This window comes from Terrapene carolina, unplaced genomic scaffold, assembly GCF_002925995.2.
Source record: "Terrapene carolina triunguis isolate 2854851 unplaced genomic scaffold, T_m_triunguis-2.0 Scaffold93, whole genome shotgun sequence".
NCBI classification, from domain to species: Eukaryota; Metazoa; Chordata; order Testudines; family Emydidae; genus Terrapene; species Terrapene triunguis.
The window spans coordinates 16,546,905-16,564,191 of record NW_020664444.1 but is presented as its reverse complement, the minus strand read 5'-3'; the positions used below and the strand labels follow the sequence as shown (position 1 = coordinate 16,564,191).

At 44.1% G+C, this 17,287-nt stretch overlaps 1 protein-coding gene across 1 annotated transcript in view; it reads right to left on the bottom strand.

The window, feature by feature from the left end:
- Nucleotides 1-17,287, bottom strand: part of PDILT (protein disulfide isomerase like, testis expressed) — a 40,682-nt gene that overhangs the window by 14,211 nt on the left and 9,184 nt on the right. Inside the window, exons 2-5 of the mRNA XM_026650643.1 lie at nt 5,654-5,860; nt 3,401-3,534; nt 1,480-1,617; nt 756-866 (exon numbers count right to left, since the gene is read on the bottom strand). Coding sequence (XP_026506428.1) covers nt 756-866; nt 1,480-1,617; nt 3,401-3,534; nt 5,654-5,860 — 590 coding nt within the window. The remainder of the gene's footprint in view (nt 1-755; nt 867-1,479; nt 1,618-3,400; nt 3,535-5,653; nt 5,861-17,287) is intronic.

Below are 17,287 nucleotides of genomic sequence, written 5' to 3'. Positions count from 1 at the left end.
CCCCCCCGGCGCCCTCCCCCCGGCCGCCGGGGGGAGAGCAGCGAGCCCCAGCTGGGGCTCTGGCCGCTGGGGGGAGAGCCGAGCCCTGGCCAGGGCTCGCCGCCCTCCCTACCGGCGCCCTCCCCCCAGCCACCGGGGGAGAGCGGAGCCCCCGCCGGGGCTCGCCGCCCTCCTCCCAAGGCTCCGGCCACCCTCCCGCTCCCCTCCCCGTGGGGGGGGGCGGCCAGAGGCTTTTTTGCCTGGGGCGGCAAAAAAGCCAGAGCCGGCCCTGCTCTCAAAACTGGAGAAAAACATCTTAGTGGGATTATAGCCCTATAAAATATTTGCTGTTCTGGTGTAGGTAGCTGTATAACTGTTATGACCGTTTTCTACACGAGTCCCTCTGCGCATCTGCTGGAGTGGTCAGTGCGGCAAGCTAGTTTGTTGAGATCAGCTGTTAGTAGTGACAGAGACACACAGGGTTCTCAAAGAGATTTTACGTTTGTTCTTCCTTTGCTGCTTTTATTAATCTAACATAGAAGTCAATTGGAGTGGAACCGTATGGTGTACGGGAAATGTGTACGGTAAACAGAACAGCTAAGTAAACTGGATTCCCACTCTAAATTCTGATGAGCTTCATTGACCAGCTCAACAAAGCCCCATTTTGGTTCTGGAATTCCAGGAGCCTAGGAGCAACATATTAAAGAGATGATGATGATTTTTCACAGGAATTCCCTTCTGCTTTAGCTCTCTTTAATTCCATACAGTGAACATACCTCAAGATTATACTCTGTGACCAAATCCATGGTAAAAGTTTTAATTAATCTGGTAAGATCCACTTTGTTCTGCTTGCCATCTTCAGCCACTTCGTTATGTACAGGTTTTCCCTTGAGTAATAATAAAGCAAAGTTTTTAAAGCAGCCATCTTTATCCTTGACTGTAGCAAGCATGCTGTCATTAATTAAACATATTGTTGTTTTCAAATTTACTTTTTCTTGTCAATAGCAACTAAAATTTCATAACTCTTCTATAATAAATGGCACCGCCAGGTTAGTAACATGGTTGCAGCTGAGTGTCAAGATAAAGCGGACATATTTAATTTACTCCATGCCAATAATCCTAATACACTGTGTATGCACTCTAAATTATAATGCAAGACCCTTTCAGTGTCTAGGCACAATGAAATGGCAAGTGAACCTTTGCTTTAACAATTTCATGGTCTGATTTGTTTTGTAGCCTAATTGTCAATGTTACTTCCGTATAGTTTTGTAGTTGTCATTTTGTTTGCAGAGCGCTTCTTCCCAGTGCCATTTGGGGAAAAGGAAAAAGATCCCTCCCCAAAGTGACGTGCTACAGAAGCACTGAGCATCCACAACAGTCTGTCAGTCCAGCAGAAGTTGTAAGTGCTCAGTGAATTTGAAAATTGAGCCACTGTTCTTTAAGTGACTAAATATGGCTTCAGAAGCCAGAATGCAGCCCCCAGATTTCCATCGTGCGCACCTTCTTAAACACAGCAATGGCGTTCTCTCGGATGCCATAGCTCATAAAAACCTCCTCGCTGGCTGTCACTCCGAAAGGCAGCTCTGGCACATCTCTCGCAGTCTCATAGAAAACTTCCACTGCTCCACCGTGAAGTTCCTGTAGAACAAAAGCAGTGATTTACAATCACCGGCACCCTGTACGGTGCTGGCATGGATGGGAGTTAGGAGCAGACTGAGGCTGGCCTCATGCAGGTCTCTGAGGTGTAGAGGAGGGAGTAAACACTCACACTAGCAGGGCTGGCTGCATGACCTTTTCCAGATAGTGTCTGCTGGGCTGGTGTGGGGCTGATATGGCATTCCCTGATCTCAACGTCTATCCTGCCCCATTCAGCATGGACCTGCCTATTCCTCTGCTCCACCATTGCCCCAAGCAAGTCCTGGCCTTGAGAGGGGCTGTCCAAGAGCGGAAGGAATCATGACAGCACGAGATCCTGACACCACTTCTTCACCCCTTCCACACAGGAACAGTGAAAGTCACACAAAGAGAGTCCCTTCTGTGCAGTAGATCAGACAGGAAGGATCTCTGCTTGATTGAGGACCTATCTATTGACGTGTCTGAATTGTTTTGCCTATGTCTGATGCTTAGATAGGAGGTTCTTCAAGGCAGAAACCTTGTCTCCTAAGCCTGTAGAATAGACAGCATGCTGTAAGCCCCCAATTAATAGTAAATAACAATGATGGAAGGCAACAGTTCCTGCAGCTTCCATTTAATTAGACAATTATTTCATGCTAAATGAATAGTAACTTATATGCTGAGATCTTCTGACACATTCTGGCAGTTGCATTCGGTGAGCAATCTGTGACTAATAGAAGGCCAAATCCGGCTCTTTATTTCTTTTGACAGTGCTTTATTCTATTGGCTTCCACCTGCTGTATTTCTGACATGTCCTAGTGCATGCTGATGATAATCTATAGCCATTTCATTCTCCAAATGAATTCACAAATTCCAATCAAAGAAGTCTGCAGGCACTAACTATCAGCTCAGTCCAGTAACACTATTATACTAGGCCGGATGGTGAGTCCTTTTGTGAGTTGCACCTTAGTTCATGAATGATTTCAATGGGGCTACTTGTGGAGCAAAACTCTAGTTAGGGTGAGCATTTTCACAACTGGCCCATTGTTTTCAATGCATACCCTGCCTCTCCCCCTAAGGTGCTACGGCAGCAACATACTTCAATTGCCCTAACAAGTTGCCCCATCAATAAAAGTTGGAGTATACATTAGGCAGTGGTTCTCAAACTAGGGCCGCCGCTTATTCAGGGAAAGCCCCTGGCGGGCCGGGCCAGTTTGTTTACCTGCCACATCCGCAGGTTCGGCCGATTGCGGCTCCCACTGGCCGCGGTTCGCCGCTCCAGGCCAATGGGGGCTGCAGGAAGGGCTGGCCCCAGAGCGCCAACAATGCCATAAGCCTCTCAAAGGAGAAAGAGAAGGGGTTGAATGATGGCAAGTCTATTGCCCTGTTCTATACCAGCCAGTAGTGCTGGGATGTTCAGCAGAGAGCACTCTCCAAGGGCATAACAAGAGCTACTTTGGCATGGGCTGTACCAGCACTGCTCCAGGACTACCGTCAGGCACTCCTGCTGAGGCCAAAGACCTCTATGCATATACATACAGAGAAAATACCATGGGAGTGAGGCTTTACAGCTACAGTCTAGCCCTACATAAACCCAAGTATTTGCAAGTGTAAAAATGTATACAGGAATAAGTGCATGGTTTATAAAAAAAAACAAAAACAAACAAAAAAAAACCCCTAGCAAACGGTAGGCCTAGTTTCTGAGGCCAACTTTAGGCATCTTTGGAAATATGGTCCTCGGTGACGATGGCAAAAAATGTGGGTCCTGGTCATAGGCAAAACGGCCTTTGACTTTCCATTGAGTTACCTTAAAAAAGCCAATCACTGCCAAATCTTCAGAGTTGATGATAGCTTCAGCTTGGTCAGTGCTGTTGATAACTACAGTGCTGGGTCCTATTTGTCTTCTCACCCAGGTAATAAATGCAGAGGCCTCTCTGACTCCTTTGGAACAAGGAAAGAATTAAAAGGACTGTCAAAGAGAATTACAAAAAGACATCAGTTTTCTAAACAACCAAGATGACAAGAAGTGCACAAGGTTGTTGAGTCTAAGTTCATTTGAACTCCAGGCACCCCTGAACTCTCAGCTATTGGATAATTAAAGGTGGTTTTAAGCATTGAAATTCAAATTCAGATCCCAATCACTTGAACAGGTTCAGGGTATCACAATACAATGTTTGTGGTTGTCATTCTACTTTCTGGGTTCTCTACAAACAACAATTGGGCATGTTGCCAATCAACTGTTCAGTCACAGATTTTATGGGTGATTTGAGGCCCGGGCTCTCACACAAGTAGGAAAGCACGGAGCACAAAGAGTCATGTGGCAGGCGTGTGACTGTACGGCACCCATGAGCTATACAGAAATATCAACCTGTGGTTTAATCCGACATGACTTCAGAGCAATTCCACAGTTTGTTGAGCTAGCTATTGAGTTGAAGTAGGTGTTAGATTTGTACCTCTTGCACAGCAGAAGAGATGGGATAGGTGCTGAGGCATATTAAAATGCTGCTTCAATGTTAGAGCTCAGCTTTTTTGGTTTACAGGCAGGGCCGGCTCTAACTTTTTTGCTGCCCCAAGCAGCAAAAAAAAACCCCGCCCCGCCCCCCCCGCCGAGCGCCGTGCCGCCGGAACTCCCCCCCGAGCGCCGCGCCCCGCGCCGCCCCCCCCGACGAGCGCCGCGCCACCGGAGCCCGCCCCCCCCGCTGAGCGTCGCGCCACCGGAGCGCCCCCGCCCCCCCCCACGGAATGCCGCGCCGCGCTGCCCTCGCCACCCCAAGATTGGCCGCCCCTTACCAGGTGCCGCCCCAAGCATGTGCTTGGTTGCCTGATGCCTGGAGCCGGCCCTGTTTACAGGTGAGAATTAAGGCCCAAATGGTCAAGTCCTTTAATTCTCCATGCTCCCAGCTTTTAGCTACTGGACTCAGCATTGCTAACTCTCACAATTTTATCACAAATATTATGATATATGATGATTTTTTTTCCCCTTAAAGCCCCAGCTCCTTTGGTCAAGAATCTCCGCTTTCACTTAAAAATTAAGTTTCTATCCCTCATGTTTGCAAAAAAAAGTTTAGAAACATGACTCCTAAAGGCTCAAAGGGGGCTTAGGGAGCTGAAAATCCCAGCCTAAAAGAATGCCCCTTTATCTTTTTCAGTATAACCTTCTTTAAGAAGAGGCGCAGATGTACACGAGGGGTCCAGCAAGGAGTGAATCAGAATTGTATATGAAAAAGAGCACTGATATAGTGCCAGCCTGTATGTACTGTGCTATGGTGTAGTCATGCTACATATAATAATATTATTTGTATCTATTTTTAATGAAGCAAAAGCTCTAATCAAGTCTGGATTTCCAGGGATTGTGCATATTCTGAACTAGGGAATGCACAGGCCAAACACTATAGTCTATTTAATATATCTTAATGTACTTTACCTGCAAACTTTAAAATGATTCCATTGCATTACTGGGCTTTGTGAGCTCCCTCTGGTGGGTAATTTCCCAGCTTCAAAATTCCTTCTTAGGTTATAGAATCATATATATACACTGTGTGTGTATGTGTGTGTATACACACACATTCAAAACAGACAAGGTTATTGTTAAAACAGTCCTCTCCAAACCACAGTGCAATTTGTACTTGGAATCCTGTGGGTAGTACAAATGCAAAATAAAAAGTAATTGGGCCACATTCTCAGCAAGTGTAACTCCATTGTATTCAGGCTTATTGTAGTCAATGGGCATGCATGGTAGTTCACTGTAGTCAATGGAGTTATGCCAGCAGAGAATTTGGCTGCTAACTGCATTGCTGGTCAAAGAAGAGCATTTAAATCCTAACTTTGGAAGGCAAGTTCAAATCCTAGTTTGTCTTTATTAAATGCAAACAAGTACACACAGATATGTCTGCATATCTAGCTAAATATACATATAATGTCAAGGGCAGAATCCCTTTACTATCTAATACATTCACTGTCTGAGCATGATATTCTGTCCAGTCAATAATGTAATAAGTCTTTTTTCCATCTGCAATACAATGGATATTATGCACTTCCATCAATCCAAACAACAGTTTACCTTTGCAATCTATAGGATTTTTCCTATTACCATCCACGAAGAACTTCACAGTCGGAAACTCTTGAATGTTAAATTCTTTTTTCAGATCTTTTTGGTCTGTGATATCAACTTTGCCAAATCTGATACCAGGAGCTTCTTTTTTAAGCTGCCCCGCAGCTTTGGCAAATTCTTCAGCCAGAATCTGAGATGGTCCAGATAAAGAAATGTCTGAAAGGGATCAACAAAGAGAAAACCAATCATGTAGTAATGAGTGTTAAGTCTCAAACTCAAAGCCATTAAATCGGGCAATATTTTAAAGGGATAAACAGGGCTGTTGATGAGACACAAGACAATGGAAACCTATCCCATCCAATGAGTCTAAAACAGGAGAGACCTTTTTGATCTATTTTGTTCATTACGAATGATCAATCTCTGCATGTTTATATGTATTTTTGTGTTTGTACCTGTGCATGTGTAGCAAGAAATGTCATTTAAAAGCTCCGATGGGGGGCTAATTTTTTTTTGGGGGGGGGAACAAAATGGAGTCATCTGTGATTGAATATTCTGGCCAGATTTTTAAAAAAGGGAGCCTAAGGGTGGGGTCATTTAATTCATATAAAGTTACTTAAGTCAGGTGATTTTCAAAGCTGCTGAGTACCCAACAGCTCCCGCCAACACAGGTTTTTATAACACAGTTTGTGTGTGTTGGAGCTGTGGGAAGCGGGTTCTAGTCAGCACTCTGCAAGTGTATGTTGTGTTATTATGGAGAAGGGGACAAGAAATGAATTGCCTGTATCCAGCTGCTCTGAACTCAAAGGTATGTATCAGATAAATGCTAAGAGTTCTCAAGTTTTGCAACTTGTGGAAAGGACTTTTAAAAGCAAGTTACTTTAACTTTCTACTGATAAAACTGAGATATGTTATCACCTCATTTGGCTTGCTTTACTATTTAACCCAAAGAGGGGAGTGAAAACTTGAAATACTGATTTCCTTTCAATCCCTGACAGAAACATTTTAGTTTTATCAATATACCTTTCAAGCAGGGACAGATAGTCTGGGTTATTTATAAACCAAATTGTAAATCCAATGGCATGACTGTTTTTTTTAATCTAATGTCTCTTGTACTACCATAGAACTGGAAATAAATACAAGTCTCTACAATTTTCCTAATCAAGACACTGCCTTATATAATAGTACCAAAAAGTGAGTGATCATTTTCATTAGAGCTCTCATAAATGAATAGCAGATAAAATGTTTAATCTAGCTCAGTAATCAGTTACATTTCCCTGCATGATTCATCATCATCGTCATCGTTCTGAGTCCCCACCGTAAATCATTCCTCCATCCAACCAGTGCAATCAGGATCATGAATAGTAATACCCAACAACTTCTTTTTATTATTAGTTATTTGACCTGTACGTGGATTCAGTCCTGTAAGAAAGCTTTGGAATCAATGGCACAAAGCAGTTTATCAGCTGAGGGTCTGGTTACTTGTTTTTATGTGATCTAATGGAGCTCAGGAAAGGCAGTGCTGGTACTCCTGGATTTTAATCCCACCAACGTGCTGTGTTACCTTAGTCATGTCATTCAGCAAAATATTAAAGTATGTGCTTAACTTTAAACATATGCTTACGTCTCACCGAAGTAAGTTGGAGTGTCTGTTGTTGCAAATGGGAGATGCATCAGGCCATTAATTTCTGTGTATCTTGGTTCTCCCAAGTGTAAAATGAGTGTGATATCACCTACCTTCTTTCCGGGGTCAGTCTGGAATGTGCTTTGTTGGGGGTGTGCATGTGCTGATTTCATTCTTCTTTTTAACAATAGTTTTCTAAGTGAGTTTATAAGACCTCCTAGAAGTGTAAGGATCAGACAGTCAACAGTGCTGGCTCCTTCTGAGTCGTAACAGAAAATATTGGGTGATATCTTGGCTTCACCAAAATCAATGAAAACTTTGCCATTGACTTCAGTAGGTCAGGTTTTCACCCAGTGAGTTTATGGCAGGGATGGGCAAACTTTTTGGCCCGAGGACCACATCTGGGAATAGAAATTGTATGGCGGGCCATGAATGCTCACAAAATTGGGGTTGGGGTGCAGGAGGGGGTGAGGGCACCGGCTGTGGGTGCGGGCTCTGGGGTGGGGCTGGGGATGAGGAGTTTGGGGTATAGGAGGGTGCTCTGGGCTGGGACCGAGGGGTTCGGAGGGTGGGAGGGGGATCAGGGCTGGGGCAGGGGGTTGGGGTGCAGGAAGGGGTGCAGGCTCCTGCTGGGGGTGTGGGCTCTGGGGTGGGGTTGGGGATGAGGGATTTGGGGTGCAGGAGGGTGCTCTGGGCTGGGATCAAGGGGTTCGGAGGGCGGGGGGGATCAGGGCTGGGGCAGGGGGTTGGGGCGCGGGGAGAGGCTCAGGGGTGCAGGCTCTGGGCAGCGCTTACCTCAAGTGGCTCCCGGAAGCAGCGGCATGCCCGTTCTCCAGCTCCTGTATGGAAGCGCGGCCAGGTGGCTCTGCGCGCTGCCCTGTCTACAGGCACCACCCCTGCAGCTCCCATTGGCTGCAGTTCCCAGCCAACGAGAGCTGCTGGGGCAGCACTTGGGGCGGGGGCAGCGTGCGGAGCGGAGCCCCCTGGCAGCCCCTACGCATAGGAGCCGGAGAGGGGCCATGCTGCTGCTTCCGCGAGCTGTGTGGAGTGGCACCCGACCCTGCTCCCCAGCTCGAGTGCCGGAGCGGGGCAAGCCCCAGAGCCCGTTCCCCATTGGGAGCTGGAGGGCTGGATTAAAACAGCTGGCGGGCCAAAGTTTGCTCACCCCTGGTTTGTTAAAAATGCTGACTTACAATTCTATTTTCTCAAAACATTAACCTGTTAGATTCTACTAACTTGTTTCTCATGTAAACTATTTTTAACTCAAAGATTCAGAAGCTGTTACAAGCCCATCCATCAGAGCAGCTGCTCCAGGTGCAAATATGCCAAATGAAATTCTTGTCAGGGGAAAAAAAAAAAGTTAGTGGGGCCTAGGTTACCATGGTGGTGAATGCCACAGAACTTTCTAGATGGACGGGACGTCTCTACATAAAATAAATCGGACTAAAAGCAGCAGTGGATCAAACTGTGATCTAATTACCTGTAGAGTTACAGTTTCATCAAATAAAGTAATTTTGATTTTACAGGAGGATAAAATCTATCAGAAAATTCTAACTTTAGTTGCTCTCTCTTTGCTAACTATAAAAATGGTCCTACCAACCTTCCCCCCCCACACACAAATTTTTTAAAATATTTGCCCTCCAAATTAAACTTTGTATGTAGAGTGCCGATCCAAGCACATTTGTTATATTCCAGCTGTAAACTACTGTAAATACGAGTATTTGATAGAAAATCTGACTTACCATGTACATAAATGGCACATCCAAAGTATAAAAAACTTTAGAACAGATGAGGCAATGTTTGCCAAGCACAGGTAGGTTATGCTTTAAAATAGGCACAGAGAAAATTGGTGCATTTTTAGTAACACAGGCTGTGGTAGACATGGAGCTGCTATGTAATCATCTAAGAATCATCTATGAATAATGTGTTCTGGGCAGTGTGGTGCAGTTACTGGGTAGCTACACTGGGTTATTAGAATGTCCTGTATGAATGTGTTGGTCTTGCTTAATAGGGCGCTATTGGAAAAAGAAGCAGGAAAGCAATACAGTAGCAAGTATTAAGCATGCGAGTAGTCCCACTGACCTCAAGACAAGCACATGCTTAAGTTCTTTGCTGAATTGAGGCTTTAATGCTTAAATTAAGGAATAAAATGCTTTTAAATTTAACTTTTAACCAAATTTTTGATACTCTCCCACCGACATAGCGCTGTGCACACCGGCGCTTATGTCCATGTAACTATGTTGCTCAGGGGGTGGTTTATTCACACCCCTGAGCGACATAAATTCTGCCGACATAAGATGTAGCGTAGACATAGCCTGAGGCTAGAACAACTACACCGAAGAAGTGGGTTGTAGCCCACGAAAGCTTATGCTCTAATAAATTTGTTAGTCTCTAAGGTGCCACAAGTACTCCTGTTCTTTTTACACAGATTCCAACGTCAATGGGATTAGGACATGTGCAGAACACAGGGGTAGATGCAGTTGGACAGCCAGTATGTTGGCATAGAGCTTAAGACAGGGTTGGCAAAGGTCACCATTGAAAAACTTCTGGTTGGGGTGACAAGACTGGTAACTACACTGCAAATACCATCTCTATTGCTTATCAACTTACTGAATCAAACACAGCTGTCAGAAAACGAATGACCCTTAAAATGTCATCAGACCAATCATTAGATTTTATTTGGCAGGGGGTGGTCTTCAGCTAAATGTCAATACTTTATTTATTTATTTTTTAATTAAAAAACAGTATTTTGGGATTTTAAAGGACTGACTTGTCTCCTTCGATCATTACTAAATTCCCACTCACCCAGTCTCATCACTGGTTTGTGAGGAGTTCTTCTGATGATCTTTTTAAAATGGACCTGAATCTAAAACACAGCCCTTATCAGTGCAAGTGGATTGTGACAAATTGAGCATGGGCACAGCAGACAGCGGAAATAAAATATCCGGCATCTGAAGCTGAAGACAATTCAGGTTGCTTAGTTCAGGTACAGGAAGAGGAAACAATAGGACATAAAGATACAGTTGTTAAAAGAATCTCTTTTCCTCTTGCTATTCTCATTATTTTCCTGCTGTTCTCTTTTCATGTTGCTAGTCTCATTCTTTCTGACTTTCAGTAAAAATCAAGCATCAATGAGTGACTTTTAAATTGCTTATTTTTACCAAGGGGAACCTTTCACATGCTTATGCAATGTTATGAATCATTTCTTTGTGTGAGGAAAGTGCCTGCAAAGGACGACAGTGGTCACTCTTCTTATCGGTTCAGCTGATTTCCAAAGTTTCTGTCCCTTTAGGAGCTACAGTAAGAACACGGAGATTTCTGAAGTATCCTCATCTTTAGAGCAAATCACACACACGTGCGTGCGCGGTTTGGGGGGTGGTTGCTTGTTTGTTGTGTTTTACCTGGTTTTGCTTCTTTCCAATCCAATGTACAGAAAAGGCCTGAACATTTTTTTTAAAGTATTTAATTCCTGCTTTTCTACATTATAAATTCAAGTCTTGTCGATGTTGTTTTCCTGGGCAGACTCAACTGGAGAACTAGTATGCTTATGACATTGCAGATGTCATGAAAGTAAAACCTGATGAATTGAGAGGGAAACTGATTTTGAATCAAACTGTTTAAAAGTTGGATTTTTGCTTGCCCCTATTATTTATAGATTTGTATTCCAGGAGCACCTAAAGGGCCCAACTGTGATGAAGGCCCATTGTGCTAGGTGCTGTACAAACATGTAGTGAGACATAGGCCCTGCCCTGAAGAGTTTATATCCTGAATAAATAAGATGGACAAACGGTAAGAGGGAGAAATACTATTGTCTCCGTTTTACAGATGGGGCTCTGAGGCATGGAGAATATCATGCCCAAGGCATATAGAAAGCTTACAATGGAATTGGGAATTGGAATCGAGAGCTCTTGAGTCCTATCAGGCCAGCCTTCTTAAACATAGTGACATCACGAATGAGCCACTGATTTTTTTTGTTTTGTTTAAGAATGCAACTTATTAGACTAAGATATATTGAAATGTGATCATTAGGGATGAGATTAGCCAATACAAAAATAGTGTATTTAATGGCCCTACAGCATCCTTTAAATGAGTCTACATGGAAGCACAGCAGTTGTCTCCATCTTTACCTAATTGTCATCTGCCTCCAGTTTCACTCTGCAGTCTTTATTGATGGTCCTGGTGATTACTGTAGTAGCAGTGAGCCTGCCTGTTGTCAGGCTAAGTACTGATTTCCTAGCACTTAGCTGACCGTGCCAGAATCTCAGCAGGCCCACTCTGCATCTTTCGGTGTGTAGGCTGCTTATTCCATTTCTCCGCAGACATATAATTTTCCCTGTAGAAAACTCTTGAGGGGGTCTGGAAGTCAGAAGGGCTTTGTTTTAGTCCTGTCTCTGCTGCAAACTTTCCTGTGAACTTGAGCAAGTCATTTAAAGCCTGATCTTACTGACACTGAGATCAATGGGAACCCCCCCCCGATTTAAAAACAAAACAAAACGAGGAGTCCTTGTGGCACCTTAGAAACTAACAAATTTATTTGGGCATAAGCTTTCGTGGGCTAGAACCCACTTCATCAGATGTATGAAGTAAAAAATACAAGAGCAGGTATAAATACATAAAAGGATGGGGGTGCTTTACCAAGTGTTAGGTCAGTCTAACAAGATAAATCAATTAACAGCAGGAAACCAAGGGAGGAAAAGTTACTTTTGAAGTGGTAAGAGAGGCCCGTTACAGACAGTTGACAAGAAGGTGTGAGTAACAGTAGGGAGAAATTAGTATTGGGCAAATTAAGTTTAGGTTTTGTAATGACCCAACCACTCCCAGTCTTTATTCAGGTCTAATCTGATGGTATCTAGTTTGCAAATTAATTCCAGTTCTGCAACTTCACGTTGAAGTCTGTTTTGAAGTTTTTTTTGTTGAAGAATTGCCACTTTGAGGTCTGTTATTGAGTGACCAGAGAGATTGAAGTGTTCTCCTACTGGTTTTTGAATGTTATGATTCCTGATGTCAGATTTGTGTCCATTTATTCTTGTTCGTAGAGACTGTCCGGTTTGGCCAATGTACATGGCAGAGGGGCATTGCTGGCACATGATGGCATATATCACATTGGTAGATGTGCAGGTGAACGAGCCCTGGCTGGTGTGGTTAGGTCCTGTGATGGTGTCCCTTGAATAGATATGTGGACAGAGTTGGCACTGGAGTTTGTAGCAGGGTTTGGTTCCTGGGTTGGTGGTTTTGTTGTGTGGTGTGTAGTTGCTGGTGAGTATTTGCTTCAAGTTGCGGGGCTGTCTGTAAGCGAGGACTATCCTGTCTGCAAAATGTGGCCCATAATCTCTTGGGTCAGTTTCTGTGCTAAATTGGGTTAATATAACTGTGACGTTATATGATTAAAATATGACCATGTAGGTCATTGTTAAGGCTAAGATTTTGTCACGGTTATTTTTAGTAGAAGTCATGAACAGGTCGTGGGCAATAAACAAAAATTCATGGAGCCCGTGAATTGTCCGTGACTTTACTAAAAATAAGCAGGGGGCAGGGCTATGTAAGGAGGAGGATTGGAGTCCCATGGGACGGGGGGGACTGACAGGCCACAGTTGCGGGACAGGGGTGCGCAGCCACTGTAGCCCCCTCCAAGCTACAACCAGGGGGGAGCGTGCATGGTCCTGGGAAGCTGCAAGGAGGGTATGCGGCCCCGGCTGCAGCCCCTGCCAAACCCAGGACGCTGTGGGGCTAGGGCACACGGCTCTGGCTGCAGCCCCTGGCGGAAGCTGCGGGGCTGAGGCACACGGCCATGGCTGCAGCCCCCACCAAGCCCAGGACACCGCAGGGCTAGGGCTCACACCCCAGCTGCAGCCCCTGGTGGAAGCCGCTGGGCATAGGGTGGACCAGACAGCAAATGTGAAAAATCGGGACAGGGGGTGGAGGGGGTAATAGGAGCCTATATAAGAAAAAGACCCAAAAATCGGGACTGTCCCTACCCTAGCGGGGCAGGGGTGCATGGCCCTGGCAGAAGCCGGGGGGTTAGGGCTGCAGGGTCCTGGTTCTAGCCAGCCCCAGTTGCAGGGCAGAGGTGCACAGCCCACCTCCGCCTCCTGAAGCATAGAAGTCATGGAGGTCTGGTAAAATCACAGAATCCGTGACTGCCATGACCTTAGTAGCCTTAGTCATTGTTGCTACCACTGTTAAATAATCACAGCAAATCTTCTACAAAGTGTGACATGTAAGTCGTCTATGGAAAAGTTATAATTTGCGGAATATGATTATCCTTTTTGTATGCATGTATCATTTTTGTATTTGAAGTTATGAACATTGACTATGTACCTGTATTTCAAATGTGTTTGCTCCTGTGGTAACTCCCACAAGGCAATTTACATCCAGTCTAGCCAGCACATTGTGAAGGGAATATTTAAGTTGACAGCCCCTCAACTAACACAATGGACCATAGAGGAAGCCTATCCACATCTGATGGACTTTCCTGAGGACATTCTAGCTAGAGTAGGGGTCAGCAACCTTTCAGAAGTGGTGTGCCAAGTCTTCATTTATTCACTCTAATTTAAGGTTTCACGTGCCAGGAATACATTTTAACGTTTTTAGAAGGTCTCTTTCTATAAGTCTATAATATATAACTAAACTATTGTTGTATGTAAAGTAAATAAGGTTTTTAAAATGTTTAAGAAGCTTCATTTAAAATTAAATTAAAATGCAGAGTCCCCCGGACCAGTGGCCAGGACCCGGGCAGTGTGAGTGCCACTGAAAATCTGTGCGCGTGCCGCCTTTGGCACGCGTGCCATAGGTTGCCTACCCCTGAGCTAGAGTATAGGTAATGGCTGCCATGACTCATCAAAGCATGCTAGGGCATGAACTCCATCTTGTGTGCCTGTACTTTTCCACAAACGATGCCAAGGGCTTTGTTTGGGATAATGATATTTCCCTCCACATGGCATAAGCTATAAAAGGTCCTGGAAACATCTCCATTTTGCCTCTTTCCTTCTCACACCTCTGGACTATGGATTTATACTAATGGGAGCATTCTAACCAAGGGACTGAGGACCTTCCAATCATTTTGGGGGCAACCAGAGACTTAACCAGTTAGCAGTTTATGCCATCACTGCTTCAAGCCTGATCCAAGAACTTTGCAAATATTGTATGTATTTGATTCCTTTAACCAATTTTAACTCTCTCACCTCTTTCTTTCTTTCTTTTTATAAATAAACCTTTAGATATTAGATACTCAAGGATTGTCTGTAAGCGCGTGTTTGGGTAAGATCTGAAATATTCATTAACTTGGTGGGTAATGTATCCAATCTATTGGGATTGGTAGAACTTTTTATATGATGAAGATTTTTAGTAATCCTCATCATATTTGACTTGGCTGTCTGGGTGGAAGCCCAAGGCTGAGTTGCTTTAAGGAAACTGTTTTTGGCTTCTGGGTAACCAGTAAGGCATTGTGGAAACTGTTTTGTTGCTAGCTTGTTGGATCTAAGTATTGGAATAACCACCAGTTTGTGGGATTGTCTGCCTCATTCTTTGCAGTTTGCCCTAATTAAGCAATCTCAGTGTGGCTCCCCTGGGACCCCGGTCACAATAAACTTGCTCACATGGGTGTTGTGAGGCTTAAGTCACTAATGTTTATAACATGATTTGAGATCCTCCAATAGAAGGTATTATACAAATGTAAGAATTATTTTAGATCTTGGGGACTTGTAATCAGTGTGTCCCAGACAAACTTCAAAACGTTCAATAAAATCAACATGCTCTATTCACATCCATAATGTATGTGTATGAACAGCATTGGCAAAGGGGTATTAGAGCATCATGGTACCTATTTTACATTCCCAAATGTATGTGTCCCCTGGCCTGCTCCCCCATGGGCTTGCATATGGTACAGAACAATTTGTGACCATTTTCAGGAAACTTGGCCTTAAGGAGTAAGACTAGTGTTTTCAGGGCAGCCTAAAGAACTTAGGTACCCAAATGGCATTGACTTCCCAACCCTTAGGCTCCTTTGAAAACCCCAGCGGTAGATGTCTTTGTTCGTCATATACCCTAACTACTTTGAGAGGCATGTACTTTAAAAGAGATACACTATCAGCTTTCACTGTTGGAGTCCATTTTGGATGTTGGCTTTATGATTAAAAAATTAGATTCCCATACTCTTTTTTTCCTAAGAAAACCCAATTTTGATTAACAATTCACAGGGACTGGAGGAATTTCCAAGTGAGGGGAGTGTTTTTGATAGAAATACATCTTTCTGTTCCCTGTATTTAATTCATCCTGGTATGTCTCGTATACTGAGATGTTTGGAGGTTCTCTGTACAGATGTATTTCTTTCCAACTGATGCGGGATAGTGTTCTCTAGTATTGCTATAATGTCATTATTGCCTTTAAAAAGTCATCGTTTGCCAACAGTTACCTCAGTTTTTATCTGAGACACCACAGATTTCCTTTGTGCTTAGAAGGAGAAATCATTCTGCCAACTGTATGGTATTAGTTGACTTTTTTTTAATGGCAATCACTGTATTTGTTGTTGTTCTGTGTCCAGAGCCTAAGGAATGCCATTAACTTGTTACACTTCTTTCCTGCCAACTGAATGTAGTACCCTTGTAATGTGCTAGACTGAAAGCACTAGGAAACAATTTCTGTCTATCCACTGAACAGGTACCCTGGAATAAGAGTGTCCATGTGGAGAGTTATACTGGTATTATCACATTTGGTTTAAATTCACACCTTTGCTTGTACTGATATAACCTTCCTGTGTAAAGAAGCCTGTAAAGTCTGAGTGGGTCAGCTACTGTTACTGGAGCTCTGTCAGAATGCAATGGAAACAAATCTCCCAACTGGCTTGTCTTAGAGGCAGGGGAGCAGCTATTCACCTACCCCACCAACTTCCTAATATCAGAATGGTTCTCCGCTAGGCCAGCCAAAGGACTCAGCAACTGGACCTTCCTCTCCACAGCCCTCCTGCTAGGGTATCCATGGAAACAGGTTCTTGAAGCATCAGTTTACCCCAGAATATGCTGTGAATTCCACGCATGCCTATAGCCCGTCCTGGCACACAGTACTATATAGATTCAGATACAACACCCATAACACTCCTGTGCTGGAGGTGTAACATAATCCCTCAGCCAACATCTATCACTGGCAGAACTGTTTAACTCTGCAAGTTACATATTCAGGAAAACCCAAAAGGGAGGCAGTATGGCCTAGTGGATGGAGCACTGACTGGGCCTCGGAACTCTTGGGTTCTATTCCCAGCTTGGCTACTGGCCTGCTAGGTGACCTGAATAAGCCTTTCACCTCTCTCTGCTTCAGTTTCCCTGTCTGCAAATTGGGGATAATTATCCTGACCTCCTTTGTAAAGTACTTGAAGATCTACTTATGAAAAGCACTGCATAAGAACTAGGTAATAGTAAAATTGCTGCTGACTACATGCTAATGTCACTGTCCTCTCCAGGTTAGAGCTTTACAGGAAAGGACAAAAGGACATTCATAATTATTTAACTCTCCAAAGCTTTAAGAATATCAGCTACAGCCCTTTTTTGTGCTAGGTTTAAATCCGTTGGTAAATACAGGGAACCACCACCAGAACATACACCATCTGGGCATGTGTTTTAAGCCTGAGCTGCTGTTTTGTATTCGGAGAGCTTCCCCTGACATAAAAAACAATGATTATCTGAGCTAGTGCAAGGTTTGGGTATAAACCAGGTAGGATCCAGGGGCAGCCTGTGGGAATCCTGCAATTTGCTGAAATGACTGACAATCCTGGCTGGAAACTGGTGTGAGTGGGGCTGCTGCCACCCTGGAAGGCATACCCATCTTTTATTTTCAAGGTATATGAAACCTGAAGGGGGCTATATTCGTAATACAAAAATTGCTGCCATTCTACAAAATCCATACTGCCTTGACTCCCGTAAACCTTCCCTTCTGACTTCCCCCCTCGTTACTGTATTTCAGTCATTTTCCCAAAGCCACAAACACTTACTGTACTGCAGAATATTTCCAAAGTATGGCCAAACCCACCCCCA